The sequence below is a fragment of the Delphinapterus leucas genome, chromosome X (assembly GCF_059928025.1).
Source record: "Delphinapterus leucas isolate spDelLeu-1000000601 "Yukka" chromosome X, BTC_Dleu_Yukka2, whole genome shotgun sequence".
In the NCBI taxonomy this organism is placed as follows: domain Eukaryota; kingdom Metazoa; phylum Chordata; class Mammalia; order Artiodactyla; family Monodontidae; genus Delphinapterus; species Delphinapterus leucas.
In genome coordinates, this window is record NC_143150.1 from 90,639,758 (window position 1) to 90,662,113 (window position 22,356).

At 43.9% G+C, this 22,356-nt stretch overlaps 1 protein-coding gene and 1 pseudogene across 1 annotated transcript; one reads left to right on the forward strand and one right to left on the reverse strand.

The window, feature by feature from the left end:
- Positions 1-602: 602 nt before the first annotated feature.
- Positions 603-3,617, forward strand: LOC149744332 (U3 small nucleolar RNA-associated protein 25 homolog pseudogene; annotated as a pseudogene).
- An 8,622-nt stretch (positions 3,618-12,239) lies between these two features.
- Positions 12,240-16,158, reverse strand: LOC149744333 (CXXC-type zinc finger protein 1-like). The gene is made up of 9 exons (XM_089904933.1): positions 16,121-16,158; positions 15,328-15,436; positions 15,076-15,239; positions 14,488-14,695; positions 14,276-14,386; positions 13,902-13,951; positions 13,590-13,686; positions 12,484-12,636; positions 12,240-12,386 (listed from the first exon to the last, which is right to left on the reverse strand). Exons 1-9 carry the CDS (start codon positions 16,156-16,158, stop codon positions 12,240-12,242), a joined length of 1,077 nt encoding a protein of 358 aa, XP_089761059.1.
- Positions 16,159-22,356: the final 6,198 nt, after the last annotated feature.

Genomic DNA, 22,356 nt, shown 5'->3' on the forward strand with positions numbered 1-22,356 from the left:
CTGCAGCCTGCAAACACAGTAAGTTAAGCAAAATGAGAAGACAGAGATATACACAGCAGATGAAGGAGCAAGGTAAAAACCCACCAGACCTAACAAATGAAGAGGAAATAGGCAGTCTACCTGAAAAAGAATTCAGAGTAATGATAGTAAAGATGATCCAAAATCTTGGAAATAGAATGGAGAAAATACAAGAAACGTTTAACAAGGACCTAGAAGAATTAAAGCGCAAAGAAACAATGATGAACAACACAATAAATGAAATACAAAATTCTCTAGAAGGAATCAATAGCAGAATAACTGAGGCAGAAGAACAGATAAGTGACCTGGAAGATAAAATAGTGGAAATAACTACCACAGAGCAGAATAAAGAAACAAGAATGAAAAGAATTGAGCTCCCAGCCCCGCCCACCCCGGCGGGTGAGCAGACAAGCCTCACGGGCTGATGTTGAACTATCCTTGCGTCTCTGGAATAAACCCCACTTGATCACGACTTCTTTAGAACTACAAGCTCCTGAACTGCTTTCGTCCACTGATCTTCTTTCTAAGTTACAAGAGAAGACAGCTTTACCAAATCTTTTATTTCAAAACATTGAACTTCTGTTTTCCACCTTCCAAGGGTTTCCAGAAAGGAAGCAAAACCACAGACTTGTCAACTGTCAGAGAGTTTAGATACTTCAAGTTCTGAAAGTGAAGCAGAGAGTGAACCAGAACAAGTTTCTGGTTACAACAGACTACTTGCCACATTAAAGGATGTTTCCGAGGAAGATGAGGAGGAGGAAGAGGAAGAAGACCGTGTTATAGATGAGACAGAAATGAATCTTGAAGATGGCGATAGTGACATCAGTGTGGAGGAAGAGACGGCAGCAGCGTCTACTGACATGCAGAAGAATGCGGCCTTACCTGCTGACCCTAAGGGAAAAGATGGGCACGGGCCACCTGGCACATCAGAGGAATCCCCAGAGGAGTTTACAGATGCAAAACATGAGTCACTCTTCAGCCTAGAAACCAACTTTCTCGAAGAGGAAAGAGAAGGCAACTGTTCTCTGAAAGCATTACAAGATCCATTTGCACAACATGTAAACAAAGAACTGAAAGAAAAAGAAATCCAGGCTGTTGCCACAAATCCCAAAACTACCCACCAGCTAAAATGGCCCATCCTGGGCCAGCTTGTCTTTTCATCCAGGTTTCGACAGTTGGAAACCGGAAACCTTTAAACCCCCAAAGGACATTGACTTAAAGTCACTTCATCTCCAGAAGCCTCTGGAATCCACCTGGATCAAGACCAACAGCCAGTTCCTCTCTGGTCCCCCAAATTCAAGTAGCCCCTTCACACCCCTCCAGAAAGAGCTCTTCTTAATTATGAATTCTTACCGGGACCTGTTCTACCCAGAAAGGACTGCCCTGAAGAATGGGGAAGAGATCCGCCACGTGTACTGCCTGCATGTGATAAATCACGTCCTCAAAGCCAATGCCCAGGTGCTTACCAACAACAGCAGACGCCGAAGCCAGAGACCTGGGGTGGGTGATGATGATGACTTCAGGGACCAAGGGCTAACGAGGCCCAAGGTGCTGATAGTGGTGCCATTCCGGGAAGCTGCTTTGCGGGTGGTACAGCTCTTCATCAGTCTTCTTGAGGGCGACAGCAAGAAGAAAATAATTGTAAGCAACAAAAAGAGGTTTAATGGAGAGTATGGCTCAGATCCCGAGGAGAGACCACCCAACCTGAAGAGGCCTGAGGATTATGAAGCTGTATTTGTCGGCAACATCGATGACCACTTCACGACTGGAGTGGCAATACTGCAGAGAAGCATCCGACTTTATGCCCCCTTCTATTCGTCAGACATCCTCATTGCCTCCCCTCTGGGCTTGAGGACCATCATTGGTGGTGGAGGAGAGAAGAAGAGAGATTTTGACTTTCTGTCTTCTATTGAGCTTCTCATCATTGATCAAGCTGACATTTACCTGATGCAGAACTGGGAGCATGTCTTGCATTTGATGAACCACATGGACCTACTGCCCTTGGACTCACATGGGGTGGACTTTTCTCGAGTGCGCATGTGGAGCCTCAATAATTGGTCCAAGTACTATCGTCAGACGCTGCTGTCTGGGGCCCTGCAGGATGCCCAGATCAACTCTGTGTTCATCAAATACTGTGTCAATGTGCAAGGCCAGGTGGCTGTGAGGAACGTCCCGATGACAGGCTGCATCAGTCATGTCCTGGTGCAGCTCCCACATGTCTTCCAGAGGATGGAAGCTGAAAACCTAGCTTCAGTGATTGATGCCAGGTTTAACTTTTTCGTCAACAAGATTTTGCCTCAGTATCGTGATGCAGTCATGTCTCACACGCTTATCTATGTCCCCTCCTATTTTGACTTTGTGCATCTCCAAAATTATTTCAAGAAGGAGGAAGTGAACTTCACTCATATCTGCGAGTACGCCCAGAAGTCTGGTGTCTCCAGGGCCAGAGACTTCTTCCTTCAAGGAGAGCAGCAGTTCCTGCTCCTCACAGAGCGCTTCCATTTCTACAAAAGATACACAATAAAAGGCATCAGGAACCTGATTTTCTATGAACTGCCAACATATCCCCACTGCTACAGTGAAGTCTGTAACATGCTGCAAGCCACCACCAGAGGAGAGGAAGCTGCCTGGACCTGCACGTCCTCTACTCCAAGTACGATGCCCAGAGGTTGGCTGCTGTGGTCGGGGTGGAGCGGGCTGCACAGATGCTGCAGTCCAAGAAGAACGTCCACCTCTTCATTACTGGAGAGAGATGAGAATTGGTTGGACAGGAAATGGTGTTTGGTGTGATATGTCATGCTTGGTTCTGTGTCACTTGGACCTGATTCTGATCACTTACACAAAGAAGGGCTGCAACAAGGAAGGAGCACCAGGCAGGTTCTTATCAGATACTTCTTTCTTTTCAGATCATATATACCTGAAAAGTTCAGTGTAAACCAGATTTTGGTAAAACCCATCTTTCAGAGGCCAGGGGAGAGCTCATGGGACTCTGAGAAGTTGATAGAAGGAATCTTCTACTTGTGAATTTTTTTGGACGCCATAAATTCTTTTGTTGTGACTTCACCTCTAATTTATTACGCTTGGTAAATTCTTTAAAAAAAAAGAATGAAAAGAATTGACTCAATCTACACTACCAACTCTGCAGGGGTAGTGTGAAAGCAGCATAGACAATATGTAAACAAATGAGTGTGGCTGTGTTTCAATAAAACTTTATTTATAAAAACTGGTGGTGGGCCAGATTTGGCCTATGGGTTCTAGTTTGCTGATCCCTGATATAAAGAGCTCTTAAAAATTGAGAAACATGGGCCTAAAAACCTCATTTTAAAAATGTGGGAGCAACCTAAATGTCCATTGACAGATGAATGGATAAAGAAGATGTGGTACATATATACAATAGAATACTACTCAGCCATCAAAAAGAATGAGATAATGCCATTTTCAGCAACAGGGATGCAACTAGAGATTATCATACTGAGTGCAGTAAGTCAGAAAGAGAAAGACAAACACCACATGATATCACTTATATATGAAATCTAAAACATGACACGAATGCATCTACGAAACAGAAACAGACTCACAGACGTAGAAAACAGACTTGTGGTTTCCAAGGGGGATGGAGGGTGGGGGAGGGATGGAGTAGGGTGTTGGGGTTAGCATATGCAAGCTATTATATATGGAATGGATAAACAATGGAAAAAAATATTTAAAAAAGAATGCATGTATATGTATAACTGAATCACTGCTGTACAGCAGAAATTAACACAACATTGTGAATCAACTATACTTTAATAAAAAACAAATTTAAAAAATGGGAAGACATGAACAGGTAATTCACAAAAAGAGAAAGAGATGTACGATGGCCACCAAATATATTTTTAAAGTTCTAGCTTACTTACAATCAGCAAAATGCACATTAAAATAACACCGAGACGCCATGTCTCATCTATCAGACTGGTAAAAATTAAAAGTGTGACAATATATTATGTTGGTGAGGCTGTGGGGAGAAAAGCACTGTAGTATATTTCTGTTGGGAACACAAACTGGTTCGATCCTTCTGGCGAGGAATTGGGTAATATCTAACTAAACTACATTTGTTCTTACCTCTTGAGTCAGCAATCCTACATCTAGAAATCCACCTTAAAGATCTCCAACAAAAGGAAGACTATGAATGGATATGGAATGATTTCATATTGTTAAATGAAGAAAGTGAAGCTTTAAAGAGTGTCTAGAAAGAAGGGGATATAAGAAGACATACATGTCCTTGCAAAAGAAATACAGGAGGATACACTTGAAACTAAAGAGCTCACTTACCCACAGGGGATGGGTGGGAAAGGGACAGGATAGTAGGGACAAGGAGATAAGTGACGCTTCTCTGAATATACCTTTTTGTGTAGCTTTGACTCATGAAACCATACTGTTTCACATCCTCCAAAAAAATTAAAATTAACTACACTGTGGGGTGAACCCTAAATGACATATAAGCTAACAAATGAACATACCTATATTAAAAATGAATAGTATAACGGCACTGAAGAGGATGGGAAAGGAAAGAAATTAGCCTAAGTATTTCAGTTATCAGTAGAGGGCATAGAAAGACACTGGAGGAGGAAGAGACTTCTCTTCCTAGTTCTGGTGTGCTGCTCTCACCAAGTTCCTGCAGCACCCATGGCTTCTGCAGTGCATCCCTAGGTGGACAGCAGCACCCAGCGGCCATAGCATGTGGCACATCCCATAAACGTCTTCCTCCGTCATCCCAGAGGGCAGACTTCCATCAAGCCCTGCCAACGAGCTCAGCAAACTTCTCTGCCATCCAATGGGTCTTGGTCGTGCCCTTTCCAATTAGATCAAATTCTAAGTCGGGGTGGAGAGATGGGGAGTGGCCTCTTTCTCAGGTGCTTTATCTCAGCACTAGGGATAAAGGCTACTCCCTATATTTGCTATTCTTTGGAGTGCTCTTTACCTCTTAGTAGCCAATCTCCCATTACTCCAATTCCCTGTTATAGTTAATTACTTATATTAAACATGCTCTCTTCAAACTCCTGTGTGATTTCTGTCTCTTGATTGGGCTCTAAGAATATACTAGGTAACACTGGAGTGTTCTGACTAGTCAGTGAGCACATTTAGTGCCCAGATCCTGTTTCTCAATACCATTCTCCAATAAAAGGAGTTAGGGCTTCTTGGAGAAGTGGTTGAGTCCAGGGCTGGAGCAGGGAAACTACAAGATGAACCTGAAACATCTTGTGGTGCCAAAAAGTAAGAACGTACTCAAAAAAGGCAGGGCGTGTCAAAAAGATACAGAAGCCAACCCAGAGGAGCTCCTAATGGCCAAAGCTAGAAATCTGAGCAACAAAACATAAACAATAGTATTGGATTATAACCCATGAAATAAAAATGAATATCCATAAGTCCATACTGATATAAATACATGATTGAATAAATTAATAAATGGGAGAGATGAGACAGATAACTTGGAGAATTTCAAATAATGTGTGTAGATATTTCCCCGTCCAGGAGGTAGTGGTTAACATCCTCTCCCCATCCCTGGGTGTGCTTAGTGACTTGCTTCCTAAGAGTGGAGTATAGAAAGGGGGTGGGGCGTAACTTTATAGTAGAGAAAGCTGGCAAACCTCTGCCAAGGCAGTGATCAAGGTTAACATTATTGGGGATAAGTCAGGTTAATAGCATGTACCCCTGATATGAAGTGATGAGAATGGCACTTCACTTCTGTGGTATTCTTCCCAAAATCTCAAACCCTAGTCTGGTAATGAGAAAAATGTCAGATAAAACCAACTGAAGAATGTTCTATCAATCACTTGACCAGTACTCCTAAAAACTGTCAAGGTCATCACAAACAAGGAAAGTTTGAGAAACTCACAGTCTAGGGGAAGCCAAAGAGACATGATGAATAAATGTAATGTGGTGTCCTGGATGAGATCCTGCAACAGAAAAAAAAAACATTAGTTTAAAAGCAAAGAAATGCAAATAAAGTGTGTAGTTTAGTTAACAGTAATGTACCAATGTTGGTTCCTTAGTTGTGACAAACATACCATAGCAATGTAGGATGTTAACGATAGGGAAAACTATCTCTGAGACTTTTCTATAAATCGAAAGCTATTGTAGATTTTTTAAAGTTTATTTAAACAATAAAAAAAAGGACACAGGAGCCAACCTGAAGGAGCTCCCAATGGCCACAGCTGGGACAATGTGAGCAACACAATAAATAATGCTAGTTCAGTAGCTCACCCCTTATCCATGGGGGATATGTTCCAAGATCCCCAATGGATGCCTGAAACCCCATATTGTACCGAACCTTATACATACTATTTTTCCCTATACACATACATACCTATGATAAAGTTTAATTTATAAATTAGGCACAGTAGAGAATAGCCAAACTGCCAGCATCACTACTCCTGCACTTTGGGGCCATTATTAAGTAAAATAATGGTTACTTGAACACAATCACTGCTATATTGCAACAAACGGGTGGGATACACTGGATGAAGGGATGATTCACAGCCCCAGGCAGGACGAAGCGGGATGGCGGGAGATTTAATCACACCACTCAGAATGGCACACAATTTTAAAACTTATAAATTGTTGGTTTCTGGAATTTTCCATTTAATATTTTTGGACCACATTTGACCATGGGTAACTGAAACTGCGGAAAACTAAACTGCGGATAAGGAGGGGCTACTGTATTGGAGGATAACCCAGAGAATAAAATAAATATCCATGAGTCCATACTGATATAAATTAAAAAGTGAATAAAAAAACAATAAATAAGTGAGAGGGGAGGGACAGCTCTTTCTTAGAGAACAATCCCAATTAATAAATGTAGAAGGAATGAAGGAAATACAAAACCACTATTGGGCAAACACCACGGTAATAATTGTTGTAGGCAAGATCCACTGATAAATGCTAAAATTAGTGGGCAAAAGATTGAATAGAAACAGAATATTTGCATAGTCTCAAAGTATCTTCCCCAAGGTATTTATTAAGTACAATGCGAAAAATAGAAACTTTACAATGGAGAAACCAGCAGATATTACCTTAACCAAATGATCGAGGTTAACATCGACATCACGTACCTCCTCATGAAGTGCACTGAGGACATTTTTGTGGCATTCTTGCTGAAATGCAAAACCACAATCTAATCATGAGAAAATAACAGACAAACCTAAGTTGAGAGACATTCTACAAAATACCTGAACTGTACCTTTCAAAAGTGTCAAGGTCATTAAAGACAAGGATAGACAGAGGAACAGTCAAAGGTTGGGGAAGATCTTGAAACAAAAAGAACACTAGTGGGAAAAATGGTGAAATTTGAATTAGGTCTATAGCTTATTTAACAGTATTGTGCTGGGGGAAAGCAGCTCTGGTGGGGATCAACTGAGCATGTGCACAGAGCCAGTGAGGACTGAAGGGCCTGTGCGGGGCATCAGGGGGTAGCGTCTCCCTGGCTGGGGCCGATGGTCACCCCGACCCAGACCTCGCTCGCAGACACCCTGCATGGAGCTGCCTCCCCCTCCTCTAGGCTGTGGGGCTGACCCTCCCATCTCACCTTTCCTCCATCGGCTGCATCACATTTTTCACTGAAACAGAAAGGGCTCTGGATGTGGGACACCAGCCACGTGGTGCTCATGCAGCAGGAAGATGGTGACCTGTCTCAGGGACATCAAGTCTGGAATTTGCCTCTGCCCTGAGGCCCTGGTGATCAATATCAGGTACCTGATTTAATTTTCAGTGCAACCGTGTCAGCTACCTGACGATGATCATCATTAGGACCATTTGACAGTAGAAGCAGCTGAAGCACAGTGAGGTGAAGTCGGCTGCCCAAGGTCACACTGCTAGCAAGCAGAAGGACCAGGAAATACTTAAGCCAAGTGCCCATACTCAGTCATTCTGCGATTGTTTTGTTTTTTGGCCGAGCCACGCGGCATGTGGGATCTTCCCCAACCAGGGATCAAACCCATGCCCTCTACATTGGGAGCGCAGAGTCTTAACCACTGCACCACCAGGGAAGTCCCTGTCACTCTGCGATTCTGAACCCCATGCAGGGTTGGCTCCCAATAAACAATATTCCTATTTTCCATTGTCTTCAAAGTGCTCAGGCTGAGGGGAGACAACATCTTGTGTGCATAAACTGAGCTTCTGCATGTTTCAGTGCACATCCAGGGCAACCTACCTGGTCCTCCCTCTTCTGACAGAGATGAAAACTCAAACTCACCCTCCCCACCCACTTCTTAGACACTGAAAACCAGGTGTGCACCAGGTCCTCCAGTGATTGACGAACTCAGGAAAGTTGATCTCTGGTCACGTGAGGTCCCAAATCCCTGGGACCATGCCCCTGATTCCTCTGGCTGCCAATCATTTACTGACCAGCAGAAGCCACCTATGGTTGGACTACAGGGACTGCCAGAGGATACTTCAAAGTCCCCCGGTCACTGGCATGGCCCATGCTCCTCATATCATTAATCCATGATGACCACAGGAACCTCGAATAATGCCCAACATGGGCACACCAGTGCCACACCCCCAGCCGGCTTCCAATCATCCGTATTCCCAGACTGCCAGTTACTGACCCGCATAGTTTCCAAAACTGACTTACGGAGCAGCTAAACACTGACCATTCCTGAAAGATGTTATGGCTTTCATTCCAGAAGTCCCTCACAAAGCCACTGACCCTCCAGTCCCTAATGGCCTGGCTCTACATCCCCATAAACTTAGTGGCCTAAAAAAACACACATGTATTATCTCATAGTTTATATGAGTCTGGAATCTGGGCACAGCTTAGCTTGGTCCTCTGTTTTAGGGTCTCTCATGAGGCTGCATTCAAGGTCTCAGCTAGGCTTGGGGCCTCATCTGATGGCTCAACTGGGGAAGGATCTGCTTCCAAGTTCACTTATATGGTTGTTTACAGGATTCAGTTCATTTTGGCTGTTGGACTGGGAGCCTCAGTTTCGTACCGACTGTTGGTGAAAGGCCACCCTCAGTTCCCTGCTATACGGCCTCCCCAACATGGCAAGTTGGTTCACTAAATCCAACAAGGGAGACAGCCTGTTAGCAAGACAGAAGCTACAATCTCCTGTAATCTAATCATGAAGGTGGCATCTCCTCAGTGTTAAAGGTATGCTATTGATTAGAAGCAAGTTACTCAAATGGAGGGAATTACACAAGGCCATGAATACCAGGAGGCAAGGATCATTGGGAGCCATTTTAGAAGCTACTTCCCATAGACCATGGAGAAATAAACAGCTTCAGACATTAAATAATATGAACACTATTCTACCAATTTACTCTATTTGAGGAAAACACTAAAGGAAGTATTCTAAATAAATGAATACTAAATCAGAAGATAGATCTCAAAATAACAGAGCAAGACAATGGTTAGCAATGACTGTTGTGGTAAAATACACACCCTCAAGTACACATTCATATAGCTATAGTTAAATTATGACAAATAAAGTGACTGGGGACTTTGAATAAAAATGTTAAGTAAGTTTTCTTGAAGCAGAATTGACTTAACCTAAGAAAAATACAGTCTCATAAAAGCAGTTTAAATGTTTCTAGAAAAATCCGGAAATAATACTGTCTACCTTGCTGAGGCAGATATGGAGGATAGAGTATCTTTCTCTACCAAGAAAGGTTAATTATATTCTGATCAAATAATAGAAAAAACATAAATCATGCCTGTTAGAGAGGACCAAATATATAACCGGACAATTAGTAAACATAAAAATTACCAAACTAATGAGGTATGGGGGGGGGGACAAAACTGAACAGAAATGTCATAAAGGTGTTAGGAAGGAGAAAAGAATGAAAGTTATATTTAGGAAGTAGTAAAATTGATAATAAGCATAATATAATACAAAAAAATAAGGTTATCATCATTATACAAATTTAAATGGACTGAACCTCAAGACACAAATGTGGGATTAGAGCAAAAAATACTCTTATATGCAGTTAAAAGAAGTATATCTTAAACAAAGAGGAAAATGCAAAATAAAGGTTTAGGCAAAGACACACCAGATTAGTGGCAGCAAAATAAAAGCAGCAGTGATGATGTACTTACCAAAGTAAATTCAAGGTCAAAAGGACTCAACAAGCAAAACAAAGAAAACACATAGTGGCATTGTGAAAAATGGCCAAAGATATATACTTTAGGATCCCCCCACCCACCTGCCAAAAACAGAACTATAAGGAGAAATTTGTTTTAAAATATAACATTTATTCTATCTTTTGATAATATAACAGATGGAGTAGACAAAAAGACAAAAAATCAGAGTAAAGAAATGTTAATCCTCAAACTAGATTGAAAAGTCCTAATGAGTAATCTGTACCTAACCGAGAATATAGTTTCTTCTCTTATATCCATGAAAGTTTTACAAAATTCAATTGAGTAATCTGGCCCACAGAGAAAATCTTGAGTAATGTTTACAAGTTCAGATTCAACAGGCTACATTCTCTGATCACAGTAAAACCATAATTACAAAAAAAGAAAGAAAAGATAACCAAACTACTTTAACCAGTTAGAAACTAAGAAACGTTCCTCAATAGCTAGGATCAAAGTGAGAAATCAATTCTGAAGTTGCACCTTTCATACCAGAGTTTATGAGACACAGCTACATTTAGAAAAAAGTGTATAGTCTCAAATCCTTTACTATTAAAAAAAAGACTGGGAAACAAAAAAATAATCGTTAGGAATTTGACTCAAGAAGGTAGAAAAAGAACAAAATGAAGCAAACACATAGAAAAATGAAACACAAAACAAAAAAATCAAGGTGGCAGTTAATAAAAGCTTAAGTACATAAAGCTTAAGTAAAGTATATAAATATAAATTTAGGGAGTATAAATAAAACAAAAGGGTAAGCCTTTCTAATAACTGACTATATGGCTTAGCTCCTGGAAAATCTGATGAAGTTTAAAAGAAAAAAAAGTACAATACTAGTAATAAAAAAGGAGATATTGCACCAGATACGTAGTGCATTAGAGAACTAATATACTAGTTATCGTGGAATATGAGGTATAAGTCTAGAGCAACATACTTGAACATTTAGGTGAAATATGTGAGTCCCCGGGGAAAAATGTAACAGTGAAAATTAATGAAAATATCCCTAAGGGGCCCGTGAATATAAAAAGAATAGGAAGAGTAGTTCAAGTCCATCATTTGAGACATACCAGTACCCACAGGCAGCACTGCTTGACACACCTCTACTGGCACAGGAGGCCTGGCTGGGGCTGGCAAAGGCAGATGTGGCAGAGGTCCCAGTCCTCTTCCGGCAACCCTATAGGCTTGAAATGGGCAGAGCCAGCTGGAAAGGGCAGACCCAGAGCAGGGTAGTGGGAGGAGGAGGACAGGACAGGATGGGCAGGTTTGTGGGGGAGACAGATAGACCAGGACTGGACTGGCAGGGGCCAAGGCTGACAGAAAAGGCTGGGACCTCGTGGTATGGTAAAGGGTGGAACAAGGTGGGTGGGGGCAGGGACATAATTGCCATGACACCCTGAACTCTCCTCAGTGTCCCAAAGTGGAATCACCAAGGAGGACTATCCCACACTCACCTATTCCCTCCATTGCAACGTTTCCCCAGCACCTCTGGCCTGGGGAATATTAACAATTATACAGAAGTTGGTCAAGGTACACTTAATCAGGTGCCAACCACATATTTGATGGACTGGGATGCGGGACTTAGGAGAACAAGAGTCACTGGCATTCCCTTCATAAGATCACATCTCCGTTGACAGAAGAGGATGCACCGAGCACAGTGGGCATCACAGGCACCCCCAAATGTGCACTGTAGCCCACCCCCCAAGTAAAGCTGCACTGTCACCCACCACCACTGGAGGTTCGGAATTGGGTTTGTGGCCAGAGAGAACGGCTTAGGGGCCACCAGAGGATATTAAAATCTCTTGTTCTAAAGTTTTTAAACAAAACTCTGGATGGTGGGAGATGAGGGCAGGGCAGATCTCCTGGCCCCGCCCAGATTCAGGAAAGAAAGAGACGGGGGGTACAGGAACAGACAGAAAGAGGGGGATTTTGAGGACCACCCCACCTCAAGGAGGCGTAGACCGAGACAGGAGACTAAATGGGGAACAGAGAAGCACAGAGAAACTCTGAGATGCCCTGAGAAAGATGTTAGAGGAACAGGTGTGTGAGGAATTCGTAGAGTGTCTCCCTTGCACAGGGTGTTGAGTACAGGACCTCAGCTGAGCAGAGCTCAGCTGTCTACTCTGGAGCGTAGGTCAGTGGTGAGCGGGTCATGCTGGATTGTCTGATGAAGCATCAGGGCCAGCAGCCCTGCCCGATTCTTCATGGCTGTGCGCACCTTGTGCTCCTGCTCAACCAGCTCTTCCAGCTTGAGCAACTGTGGGGGGCAAGCATGAGAAGGGGCTTCTAGGATTCCATCCCGCCTCTCAGCCCCTAAGGGGCATACCATGTAACGTACCATGTAACGTACGTACCATGCGCACGCGCTCTAGGTCCACCTCGGCGCGTCTCAGCTTCTCCCAGCAGTAGTGGTGATTGCACAAGCGTTTGGGGAGGCAACAGAAATTATCGGTGGGCTCAAAGACGTTTTTCACTAGTGGGCAACCACACACTTCTTCATCCGGTACCTGTGGGGAAGAATGAAAGATGATGAGGTACGTGAAGGGTGGCAAATGGAGGGTGATCAGGCAGGCAGGATGCAAGGAAGAGGGGAAGAGAGGGCAGGCAGGCAGGAAGGAGAGGAATGCGGAGTGGTGACCTAGCAGGGGGGAAGAGAGGAATTCGGTGATTAGGTAAAGACGAGGGGGCCAAAGGGGGATGATCAATCATGGAGAATGGAGGAAGAAGTTAAGCAGGGATGTAGGAATGGAGGTGATCAGGCAGGAAGGACGGAAGAACAGAAAGAGGTCAAACAGGAAGGAGAGGAAGGATGGAGGGGAGGTCTGGCAGGGAGAAGTAGATGAATGAGGGTTGGTAAAGCATGGGGGAGGTGAGGAATAAGGCTGGGAGGGTGAAAGGGATGGGGGCTGATCAAACAGGGAAGAAGAAGGGATTTAGGAGATGACAAGCAGTGAGAAGGCGATTGGGGAAGTGAGGCAGGGAGAATAAGAATGGAAGGAAGTCAGCAAGTGAGAAGAGAGGAATTGAGGGTAACCATGCAGGGAGAGAGGGGGGATTGTGGGGTGGTCAGGCAGGGGCTAGGAAAAGAAGGGAGATGAGCAAGCAAGGAGAAGGGAAGAATGGGGAATGGTTATGCAGTGAGGAGCAGAGGAACGGAGGCTGGTCAGGCAGAGGGAGAGAGAAATGTTGGGCTGCGGGGTTAGGCAAGGAGATTATGAATAAATGAACAGGCAGAGAGAAAAGTAAAACTAGAAAGTGATTGGGCAGTGAGGAGGGGGATGTAGGGGAGGTCAGGAAAGGAGGAGGGGATACATAGGGATTGGTCAGGAGGTATGAAGGCAGTCAGGCAGAAGGAAGAAGGAATAGGAGGCAATCAAGCACTGGAGGACGAGAGGAAGGTGGTCAGGTAGGGAGAAGGGGAGGAATGGAGGGCGATGAGGTAGAGAAAGAAAAGTCTCACCTTGGGGTCCTTCGAGTGCTCAGGGCATAACACCTGGAGTCGCTTACAGTAGCTCTTACTCCGTGGGTCGTAAACATCACAGAAGAGCCTTGTGGCTCTGGGGACAGGTGAAAGTGAGGTGCTAAGGGTCAGGAGGCGGGTGGTCCCACCCTGAACCCTGCCCACACTTTGTCCCCAACCCCACCTACACCCTGCCGCTAATCTGCCCACCTCTGTCTCTGAGCCTACCCACATCCTGCCCTTGATCTTGCCCACCCTGCTCCTGACCTCGTCCACATCGTGCCTTTGACCCTGAGTAGCACTCACACTCACCCCTCAATGCGAGTGGGGTACATGGACGTGAAGGGCGATTTGCGCTCATACTGGGGAAAAAAGAGTACAAATGGGAGGAACTATAGACACACACTGCATACCCTCCCACGAAAAAGCCCCAAACAACACATTTGCTCCCTGTGGACCCTACGCTCCTGTCTGCTCAGCCATGTCCCCCCCCTCACCAGTGGCTGATGCCCAAATCTTGGCCCCTTTACTGGGGATGGAAGAAAAGCACAAATGGGTAGAGCCATGGATGTGTGTTGTATTCTCTTCTACAACAAATACCCGGGCACCAAACCTGGCCCCCTTCTCATGGACCCCAACCAGTCAAAAACATCCTTGCCCCATCTTCCCCCAGCCAAAGCTCCAACCTTGGCGAAGCAGTGCTCCATGTGGCGCAAGGCAACCTGCATTTTGATGGGTTGCCCGCAGGAGACACAGAAGATCTGCAGGTTGACGCTGTTCCTGCCACGTTTGTCACTCTGCATAGGACAGTAGAAGGGCCAGTAAAGCAGTGCAGGGTGGGGACGGCAGGGCAAGATATCAGGCACCTTTCTGCTCCACCCCACGCATTCCCACTCACCTCTTCATCTTTGCACACAGGCTGCTGCTTGCCACGCTGAATGATGGCCTCAAGTTCATGGAAATGGCACTCTATGTCCTTCAGGCGGGTGTGGGTGTCCTGCTGTTCACGGTGGATGCGCTCGAGCATTTTCTTGCCATGCTCCTCAGCAATGCAAGGGCTCTTCTGCCACTGCTGGATGCGCTTGGGCAGGATCGCATAGATGCGGCTGGAAGGGGAGACAGCAAGAATGGAATGCGTATGTGGAGGCATCAAAATAAGAAGAAATGGATGAGTGACCGAATGGTGGATGTTTAGGATAATGAATGGTAGATGAGTGAATGTTGGTGAATGCGTGCTTGGATGGTGGATGGTTGGGTGGATGGCTAGACAGCTGGGTGGGTAAGTGACTGTTGAGGGTGAATGAGTGGGTTGGTGGATGGAACGTGGATGGGTGGTTCAGCGGGTCGGTGGATGTAAGGGTGGATGGATAGGTGGGTGAGTGGACGAATGGTGGAGGATACATAGGTAGCGGGGTAGATGGACTTACAGCTGGCATAGATCATGCCCTACTTTATTCCCTGTTGCTTAACCTCCAGGTGCACTCACTCAGCTGCCAGCTTCATGCCACAGTCGTCCGAGCAGTACTTGGAGCCTGGCCGGGTGGGGTGCACACAGTCAGGTCCCAGGCACTGCCGCAGTGAGGTTGGGTGCTCGGCATCTGACTGCTCTGGGTCTTCTGACTTTTCCATGAGCTTCTGCTGCTTCTCCTTCTGTGAGACAAGAGTGGTCAAAGCAGGGGCAGGGGAATCAGTGTCAGCCCCCTAACCCTGTACTACTACCTTGCATTCTGCCCCCAACCTCTGCCTCCATGCCCCCCATTCCACCATTTCTGTCACCTTCCACTCCACTTTTTTCTTCAAATTCTTCCTTTTCTTCGTATCCATTGCCTGCTTCTGCAGTGCAGAATCTAGGAATGGGAAGTCCTCAGTGTCATTCATCCAGGGCTGTAGGCTAGAAAAATGCTGACAGGTCTCCCCAATTTGTTTCTTAGATGATCTCTGGACACTCCGTGCCTCCACTCTCTTCATTGCTGAGCCTCCCTGCCTTCAATGTCCTTATCCTTCCACGCAGGGGCCCTGCCATACACTCATCAGGCTTTGATTGTCAAGAATCTCATATATAAAAGTCCTGGTATAAGCTTCAGTACTGAGGCAGGTCCTTTTCAGACAACAGCTGGTGTATGGCCTCCTTTACTGCCGATGGCATTGCCCCCACCTGGTACTTCTGGGACAGCTCAGACTTCTGTAGTTGAGGCAGGTGTGATCGAGTGAGCAGTTGTCAGGGGGACTATGGCAAAGTCTCTGAGAGTATCACAGTTAAGAACTGACGGGCAGACCCTCGCACCAGCTCCATTCCCCCAACCACCCTGTGTCCTAGATTCACCAGAGACCAGGGATTATAAGTAGCGCTCCTGTGCTGACAGAAGGAGGGCTCTGGGTCAGCACTAAGTGGGTGGGGATGGGCTCACCCTGCCCCAACACTCCTGGCCTCACCCTCTGGCCACTGTGGCTGGGGCCCACAGCACCTGCCTGGATACACTAGGTCTTGCCTGCCTGGGAATGACTGGCACCACCTGGCCCTGCTTGCCCACCTTATCCAGACACACTTGGCTAGTCCATCTGGCGGCATCTTGCCCAGTCGAATTCGTAAGGCCCTGCATATCCACCCAGAAAAGCTAGACTCCACCTCCTTACACTTAGAGGGCTCAGCCTGCCTTGTCCACCCTCCAGGACACACCTGCTACCCGGCTTGCCCTACACCATGGTCCCAGACAAGCCTCCTCTGCCCAGACGGCCCAGCCCCTCAGACATGCTCCGCCCACCTTTCTGTCCCGCCCACTCTGCCTAGTCTCTCCAGGCTCCACATGCCTGACTCTGCCTTCCTGGACACACTCTGTCTTGCCTTAAGGCTCCCAGCCCTGTGGGTCCCATGCGCTGCCAGGCCCTGCCCGCCTCCCAGACTCTCAGCCTCATAGACCCCTCCCCACTTCCTGTACATACTCTGTTCTGCCTTACCTCTCACATGCTGAGCCATGCCAAGCCCTGCCCCCTCCCCCACTTGCACGTGCCACGCTGTGCGCTGTCTGCCCTGACTCACTCACCTAGAATAATTTCACAATCTTTATTCTGAAAACTACTCCTACCTGAACCCAGTAACGCCTACTAAAATATATAAATGTACAAATGTTTTTAAATGTTTGCGTGCATTTGCACACACACGCAAATCATTACTCTCAAAGATTAAAAGAGCAAGCACACACACAAAGAATACACACGTTTTGGTTAAGACAGTTATCAACCAGAGAACACATACTAGTTTCGAGCTACAGATGCAATATTAATAAAAACTCACCCTGGCCTTAGTCTTAAAGGAAGTCTGAACACTTTCCAATGAATAAGCATCACACAGGGCACAGATAAGTTGCGTTAGAAACAAAAGCCTTAGCTTTTGAAAATTGAAAAGGCATTTCTAAACTCTTGGTAAAAAAAATAATAATATCGGAAATTAGAAAATACTTAGAGCTTAACGAAAACGAAAACAATACGTACCCATCTGTGGTCTCAGCTGACAATATAAGAAGACAGAAAATAATGATCTGAGCGCTCAACTCAAATTCGAACAAGTCCCCATACTGACTCCAAAGACACCCATTATCAACCCCCAAATCCCCTTCGACGACCCCCTCACCCACCCCTCCGTCTTCAAAGCCCTCACAAGATACCTCAGCGCCCAGAAGGCGCTACACGGAGGAGAGCTTCAAGGCAGCTGAGGTAAAAACGGCAGCAAAGCGACTTCCGCTCCGGTATCGACCTTAGCGCCACCCCTTCCCGAAAGTACTGCGTTTCCACTTGCTCCAGACCCTTAATAACGGAGCTGCTGTACAGCCCAAAGTTTGAAACAAATGGTTACAGAGAAACCATAGTTACGTGCACGCTGTTCTGTGCGCCATGAAGGATACACTTGTTTCTTTTGACACCAGCGCCTCACTGCTTCACACATCAGAGTGATCTTCACCGCATTATTGTATGTGGCAGGGAAACTGATCCCTTTATCATTTCCAATTATTTTGAATAATTTCATATTAGTACCATTTTACTATCTGCTGTTTAAATCATGAGGTAGGCAATGAGAAAAACAAAGAAAAACAAGTAAATCAGCTTTTAGAAGTCGAGAAAGTAGAAAAAGATTTATGGAAAGGCAGGAAAAATAGAAAGAGAAATGTAAGAAGGTAGTAATAAGTTCATATTTGAAATTTATACTTTATTACATAATCAGTAATAAAAAATTGTTAATGGGGTAAACTCTCCAGTTAAAGTCAGAGATTGTCATTTTGGATGAAAATTAACAAGTCTAGCCATATGCTTTTTATGCCAAACCTGGCAAATCATAAGGATACAGAAACATTTGAAATAAAAGGATGGAAGGAAATTTGCCAGGTACATGCTAATCAAAATAAAGCAAGGTCAATTATATTAATATCAGACTAAAAATACTAAGACAAAAAGTATTAATTGGGGTTCAAAGGGTCATTCTATGATGATTTGATTCACCATGAACATGTAAAAATTCCAATCTTATATAATACAGGATTAAAATGATGTAAAATGAAAATAAAGAAAAATATATTAGTAAAAGTAAAACAAAAGTAAAATAGAAAAAAACATTATCATTGTGAAAGATTACAATCACACTGCTCACCTTTCAGGACTCAGCTTTGGCATCACCGTCTGGGAAGCTCTCTCTGCTTCCTTTCCATCTGGATGACCAGCCTCTCTTCTGAATGAATTTGTGGACATAATTATATAGCAAGAATGTTTCTTTTATTTTAATCTTGAAATTAAGAAGTAAATGGAGGCATTGTCTGAACCCCTCACACCTGTTTTGTCACACCCATCTTCCTCAACTAGAAATGAAGGCAGGGACAATGTTGGTCTTGCTCACTACTGGTTGCGCAGTGCCCAGCTTACACATGACACACAAGAGTGTCCAGTAGCCACTGATGATCAGGTGCCTTGCCTGGTGTTGTTGCAAAGTGGCAAATTACTGCAATTTACCTGGCTGCATATTATTCCTTGAAGATAAGAGCAAATAAATGTTGTAATTTACACTAGAGTTGCATCTAACTAATCATCATGTAGAAAAGGAAAGTTCAAAAATGTTAAGATGTTGCTGTTAAGAAGCTATTGTCCTGGTTCGAGCCTAGCCTCTAAAGACAGTATCCTGTAGTGGAATAACTGAGGACATGGAAAGGAGACGTGACCCATGAACCGCCCCCCCAGCAAACTAGGGGGTGGCGAATAAGCCAGAACTGCAAACATTCCTGATCGCTTTGAGCCCCCCACCGCCCGGCAAACTGGGGGCATGCGAATAAGCCAGAGCTGTGAACAGTCCTGATTGCTTTGAGCCCCCCCCCCACCCCGGCAAACCGGGGGCCTGCGAAGAAGCATTGAGTGCTTTGGGCACTGATCCATGAGATGTCCTCAGTATAATCAGACTGGTGGGAACGCAAGGAAATGTCCTTGTGCTACTTCAGTATAATCAAAATAATGGTGGGAAATTTGTGCTGCTTTTGCGCTCAAGGACGAAGCACGGCATGTTTTCAAGAAAGCCACTTATTGCTTGTATAATTAATAAAAACGTAGGTTGCTGCTTTGGCATTTCTGAAATGTTAAGAAAACAAGTCTTAAAATGTAAACGTAGATAATGCTTTAATAAAAGCTATCACAGCAGGATAGACGGGGCTGTTTTGCCTGAGCGAGCGGCAGCCCTCTACTGCTGTGCTTCGGCACAATTCATCTCGTGTGATGAGCTTACTTTCGGCCCTGTCATAAGATAAACTACAACAGTATCCCCTGCTAAATCTTTACAGTTTTTATCAAATCCAGTTTAGGGATTGGGGCAAGAGGTGAGAAATTCGAGCTGAACTAAGAAGCAGTCTGTGAGCTCGAAAGAAAGCATTACTACCTCTCTATGGCTGTGAATGTTTATAAGCACTACTTGTTTTGTCCCAGCTAATGTTTTAACCTCCCTTTGAGTTATTTTTCATCACTGTGGCTCATTCACAGAATCTCGGACAGCGTTTTGCTCTTCACCTCTGACTTCAGACCTACTTCTCCAATATCTCCTGTCTCTTTACTGCTGATTTCTTTCATCCCCAGTTCCAAAGCCCTAGTTCAGGTTTCCTGTATTTTACATTATAATGAACTCCCACCTCTGAGATGTGGCTGGCTAATCCACTTTGCCTCCAGGGTTGTCTTCCCAAAGGGCCACAGATGAAAAAATTATGTCACCATTCTCCTTGGGAATCTTCCCTGGATTCCCAGGGTATTCAGAATCAGTTCTCCACTCTATGGTGTGCCCATCAAAGTTCTCTATGACAGGGCCCCACTTTCCTGTGATAGACAAATCCTCTTCCCAGGCCCTCCAGGTGTCAAACACTCAGGACATCCTGGATAGTCACTCTCTTGTCAATCCAGCATGGGCTTCCACATTCCAGGCCTTTGCTCAGGCTTGTCCTTCTCTTTTGCTTAGTCCTGCTCACCCTTCAAGACTCAGCTTTGGCATCACCATCTGGGAAGTTCCCTCTACTTCCTTTCCAACCAAGTGACCTGCTTCTCTTCTGAATGCACTTGTGGAAATAGTTATAATAGTGAGTGGTGTTCCTCTTATTTTAACCTTGGAATTATAAAGGATGGGGGAGAGTTGCCTGTACTTGTCTGTTTTGTATTTGTCTGCTTTTGCCTGTCAACTTTCTGCTTATCTTTCAAGGTTAAGCTCAGGTGCCTGCCCCACTGGGAAGCCTTCACCAAACCCCTTGCTCCTCCTTTTTCAGTTTTCTCACAACACCTCTGTCATTCTGCTTTGGGTCACTGCGTGGGATGCAGGTTTCTCTCCTCTACTAGACAGTTAAGGCAATGCTGGAGTGTGAATGACTCCCAGCACAGTGTTCCTACAACAGTTGTTGGTGATTCATATATTGGATGTTATAAAAACCAAAGTTTTAAGGTTTATTTTAAGAAATAGTCTTCACAAAGTGAGAGAGTGGCATGGACATATATACACTACCAAACGTAAAATAGATAGCTAGGGGGAAGCAGCCGCATAGCACAGGGAGATCAGCTCGGTGCTTTGTGACCACCTAAAGGGGTGGGATAGGGAGGGTGGGAGGGAGGGAGACGCAAGAGGGAAGAGATATGGGAACATATGTATATGTATAACTGATTCACTTTCTTATAAAGCAGAAACTAACACACCATTGTAAAGCAATTATACTCCAATAAAGATGCTAAAAAAAAAAAGAAATGATAAAGGGAGTCCTGAAGGTTGAAATGAAAGGACAATAGAGAGTAACTTGAAGCCATATGAAAAAATAAAGATCTCAGTAAAGGTAAATACATGGGCAATTATAAAAGGCAGAATTATTGTAACAAGGCTGCATAACCACATTGTTTGTTTTCTACATGATTTAAGAGACTACTACATTAAAAAAAGCAATTATTAATCTAGAAGCTACAATTATTATAACTTTGGTTAGTAACTCCACATTTTGTTATCTACATAATTTGACAGGCTAATGCATTCTTTAAAAATTATTAGCTTAAGTTTTTGAACACACAATGTATAAAGAAGTAATTTTGTGAAATCAACAACTGAAAGGGGTGGGGATGGGGCTATTAAAGGAGAAACTTGTATATGTTACTGAAATTAAGCTGGTGTGAATTCAAATTAGAGTGTAATAACGTTAGGATGTTAAATGAAACCCCCATGGTAACCACAAAGAAAATTGCTATAAAATATACACCAAAGGAAATAAGAAAGGAATTGAGAAGCCTGCGCACTGCAACAAAGGGTAGCCCCTGCTTGCCACAACTAGAGAAAGCCTGTGCACAGCAACAAAGACCCAACACAGCCCAAAAATAAATAAAATTAAGAAAAAGAAAAGCTTATGTGACACTGTGAAAGCAATGCTAAGGGACAATTTATAGCTATAAACACATTAAAAAACAAGAAAGATCTCAAGTCAACATCTAACTTTACAACTTAAGGAACCTGTAAAAGAGGAAAAAATTAAATCCAAAGCTGGCAGAAGGAAGGAAATAATAAAGATTAGAGATAAAATGAAATAGAGAATAGAAAAGTGATAGAAAAGCAACAAAACCCAAAGCTGATTCTTGAAAAGATCAGCAAAATGGATAAACATTTAGCTAGATGGACTAAGAAACAAACAGAGGATTCAAATTATTAAAATCAAAAATGAAAGTGAGTACATTATACTAATTCTACAGAAATAAAAAGAATTAAAAGAGAGTACTCTGAGCAATTGTATGCCAACAAATTGGATAACCTAAATGAAATGGACAAATCCCTAGAAAAACAAAGCCTACCAAGACTAAACCATGAAGAAATAGAAAATCTGAAGAGACCAATAATTAGTAAAAAGATTGAATCGGTAATCAAAAATCTCCCAAGAAAGGAAATCTCTGGGCCTAATAGCTTTCCCAATGAATTCTACCAAACATTTAAAGAAAAACTGACATCATTCCTCCTCAAGCTTTTCAAAAAAAAATTGAAGAGTAGGGAATGTTCCCTAATTCATTTTATGAGGCCAGCCTTATGCTGATCCCAAAGCCAGACAGACACTACAGGAAAAAAAAATCAATCACAGACCAAAATCCCTTATGAACATTGATGCAAAAATACTCAACAATCCAAATTAACAGCATATTAGGATTATACAACATGATCAAGTGAGATTTATTTCTGGAATGCATGGTTGGCTCAACATGAAAACTGAACAATGTAATGCACCAACTTAACAAAATGAAA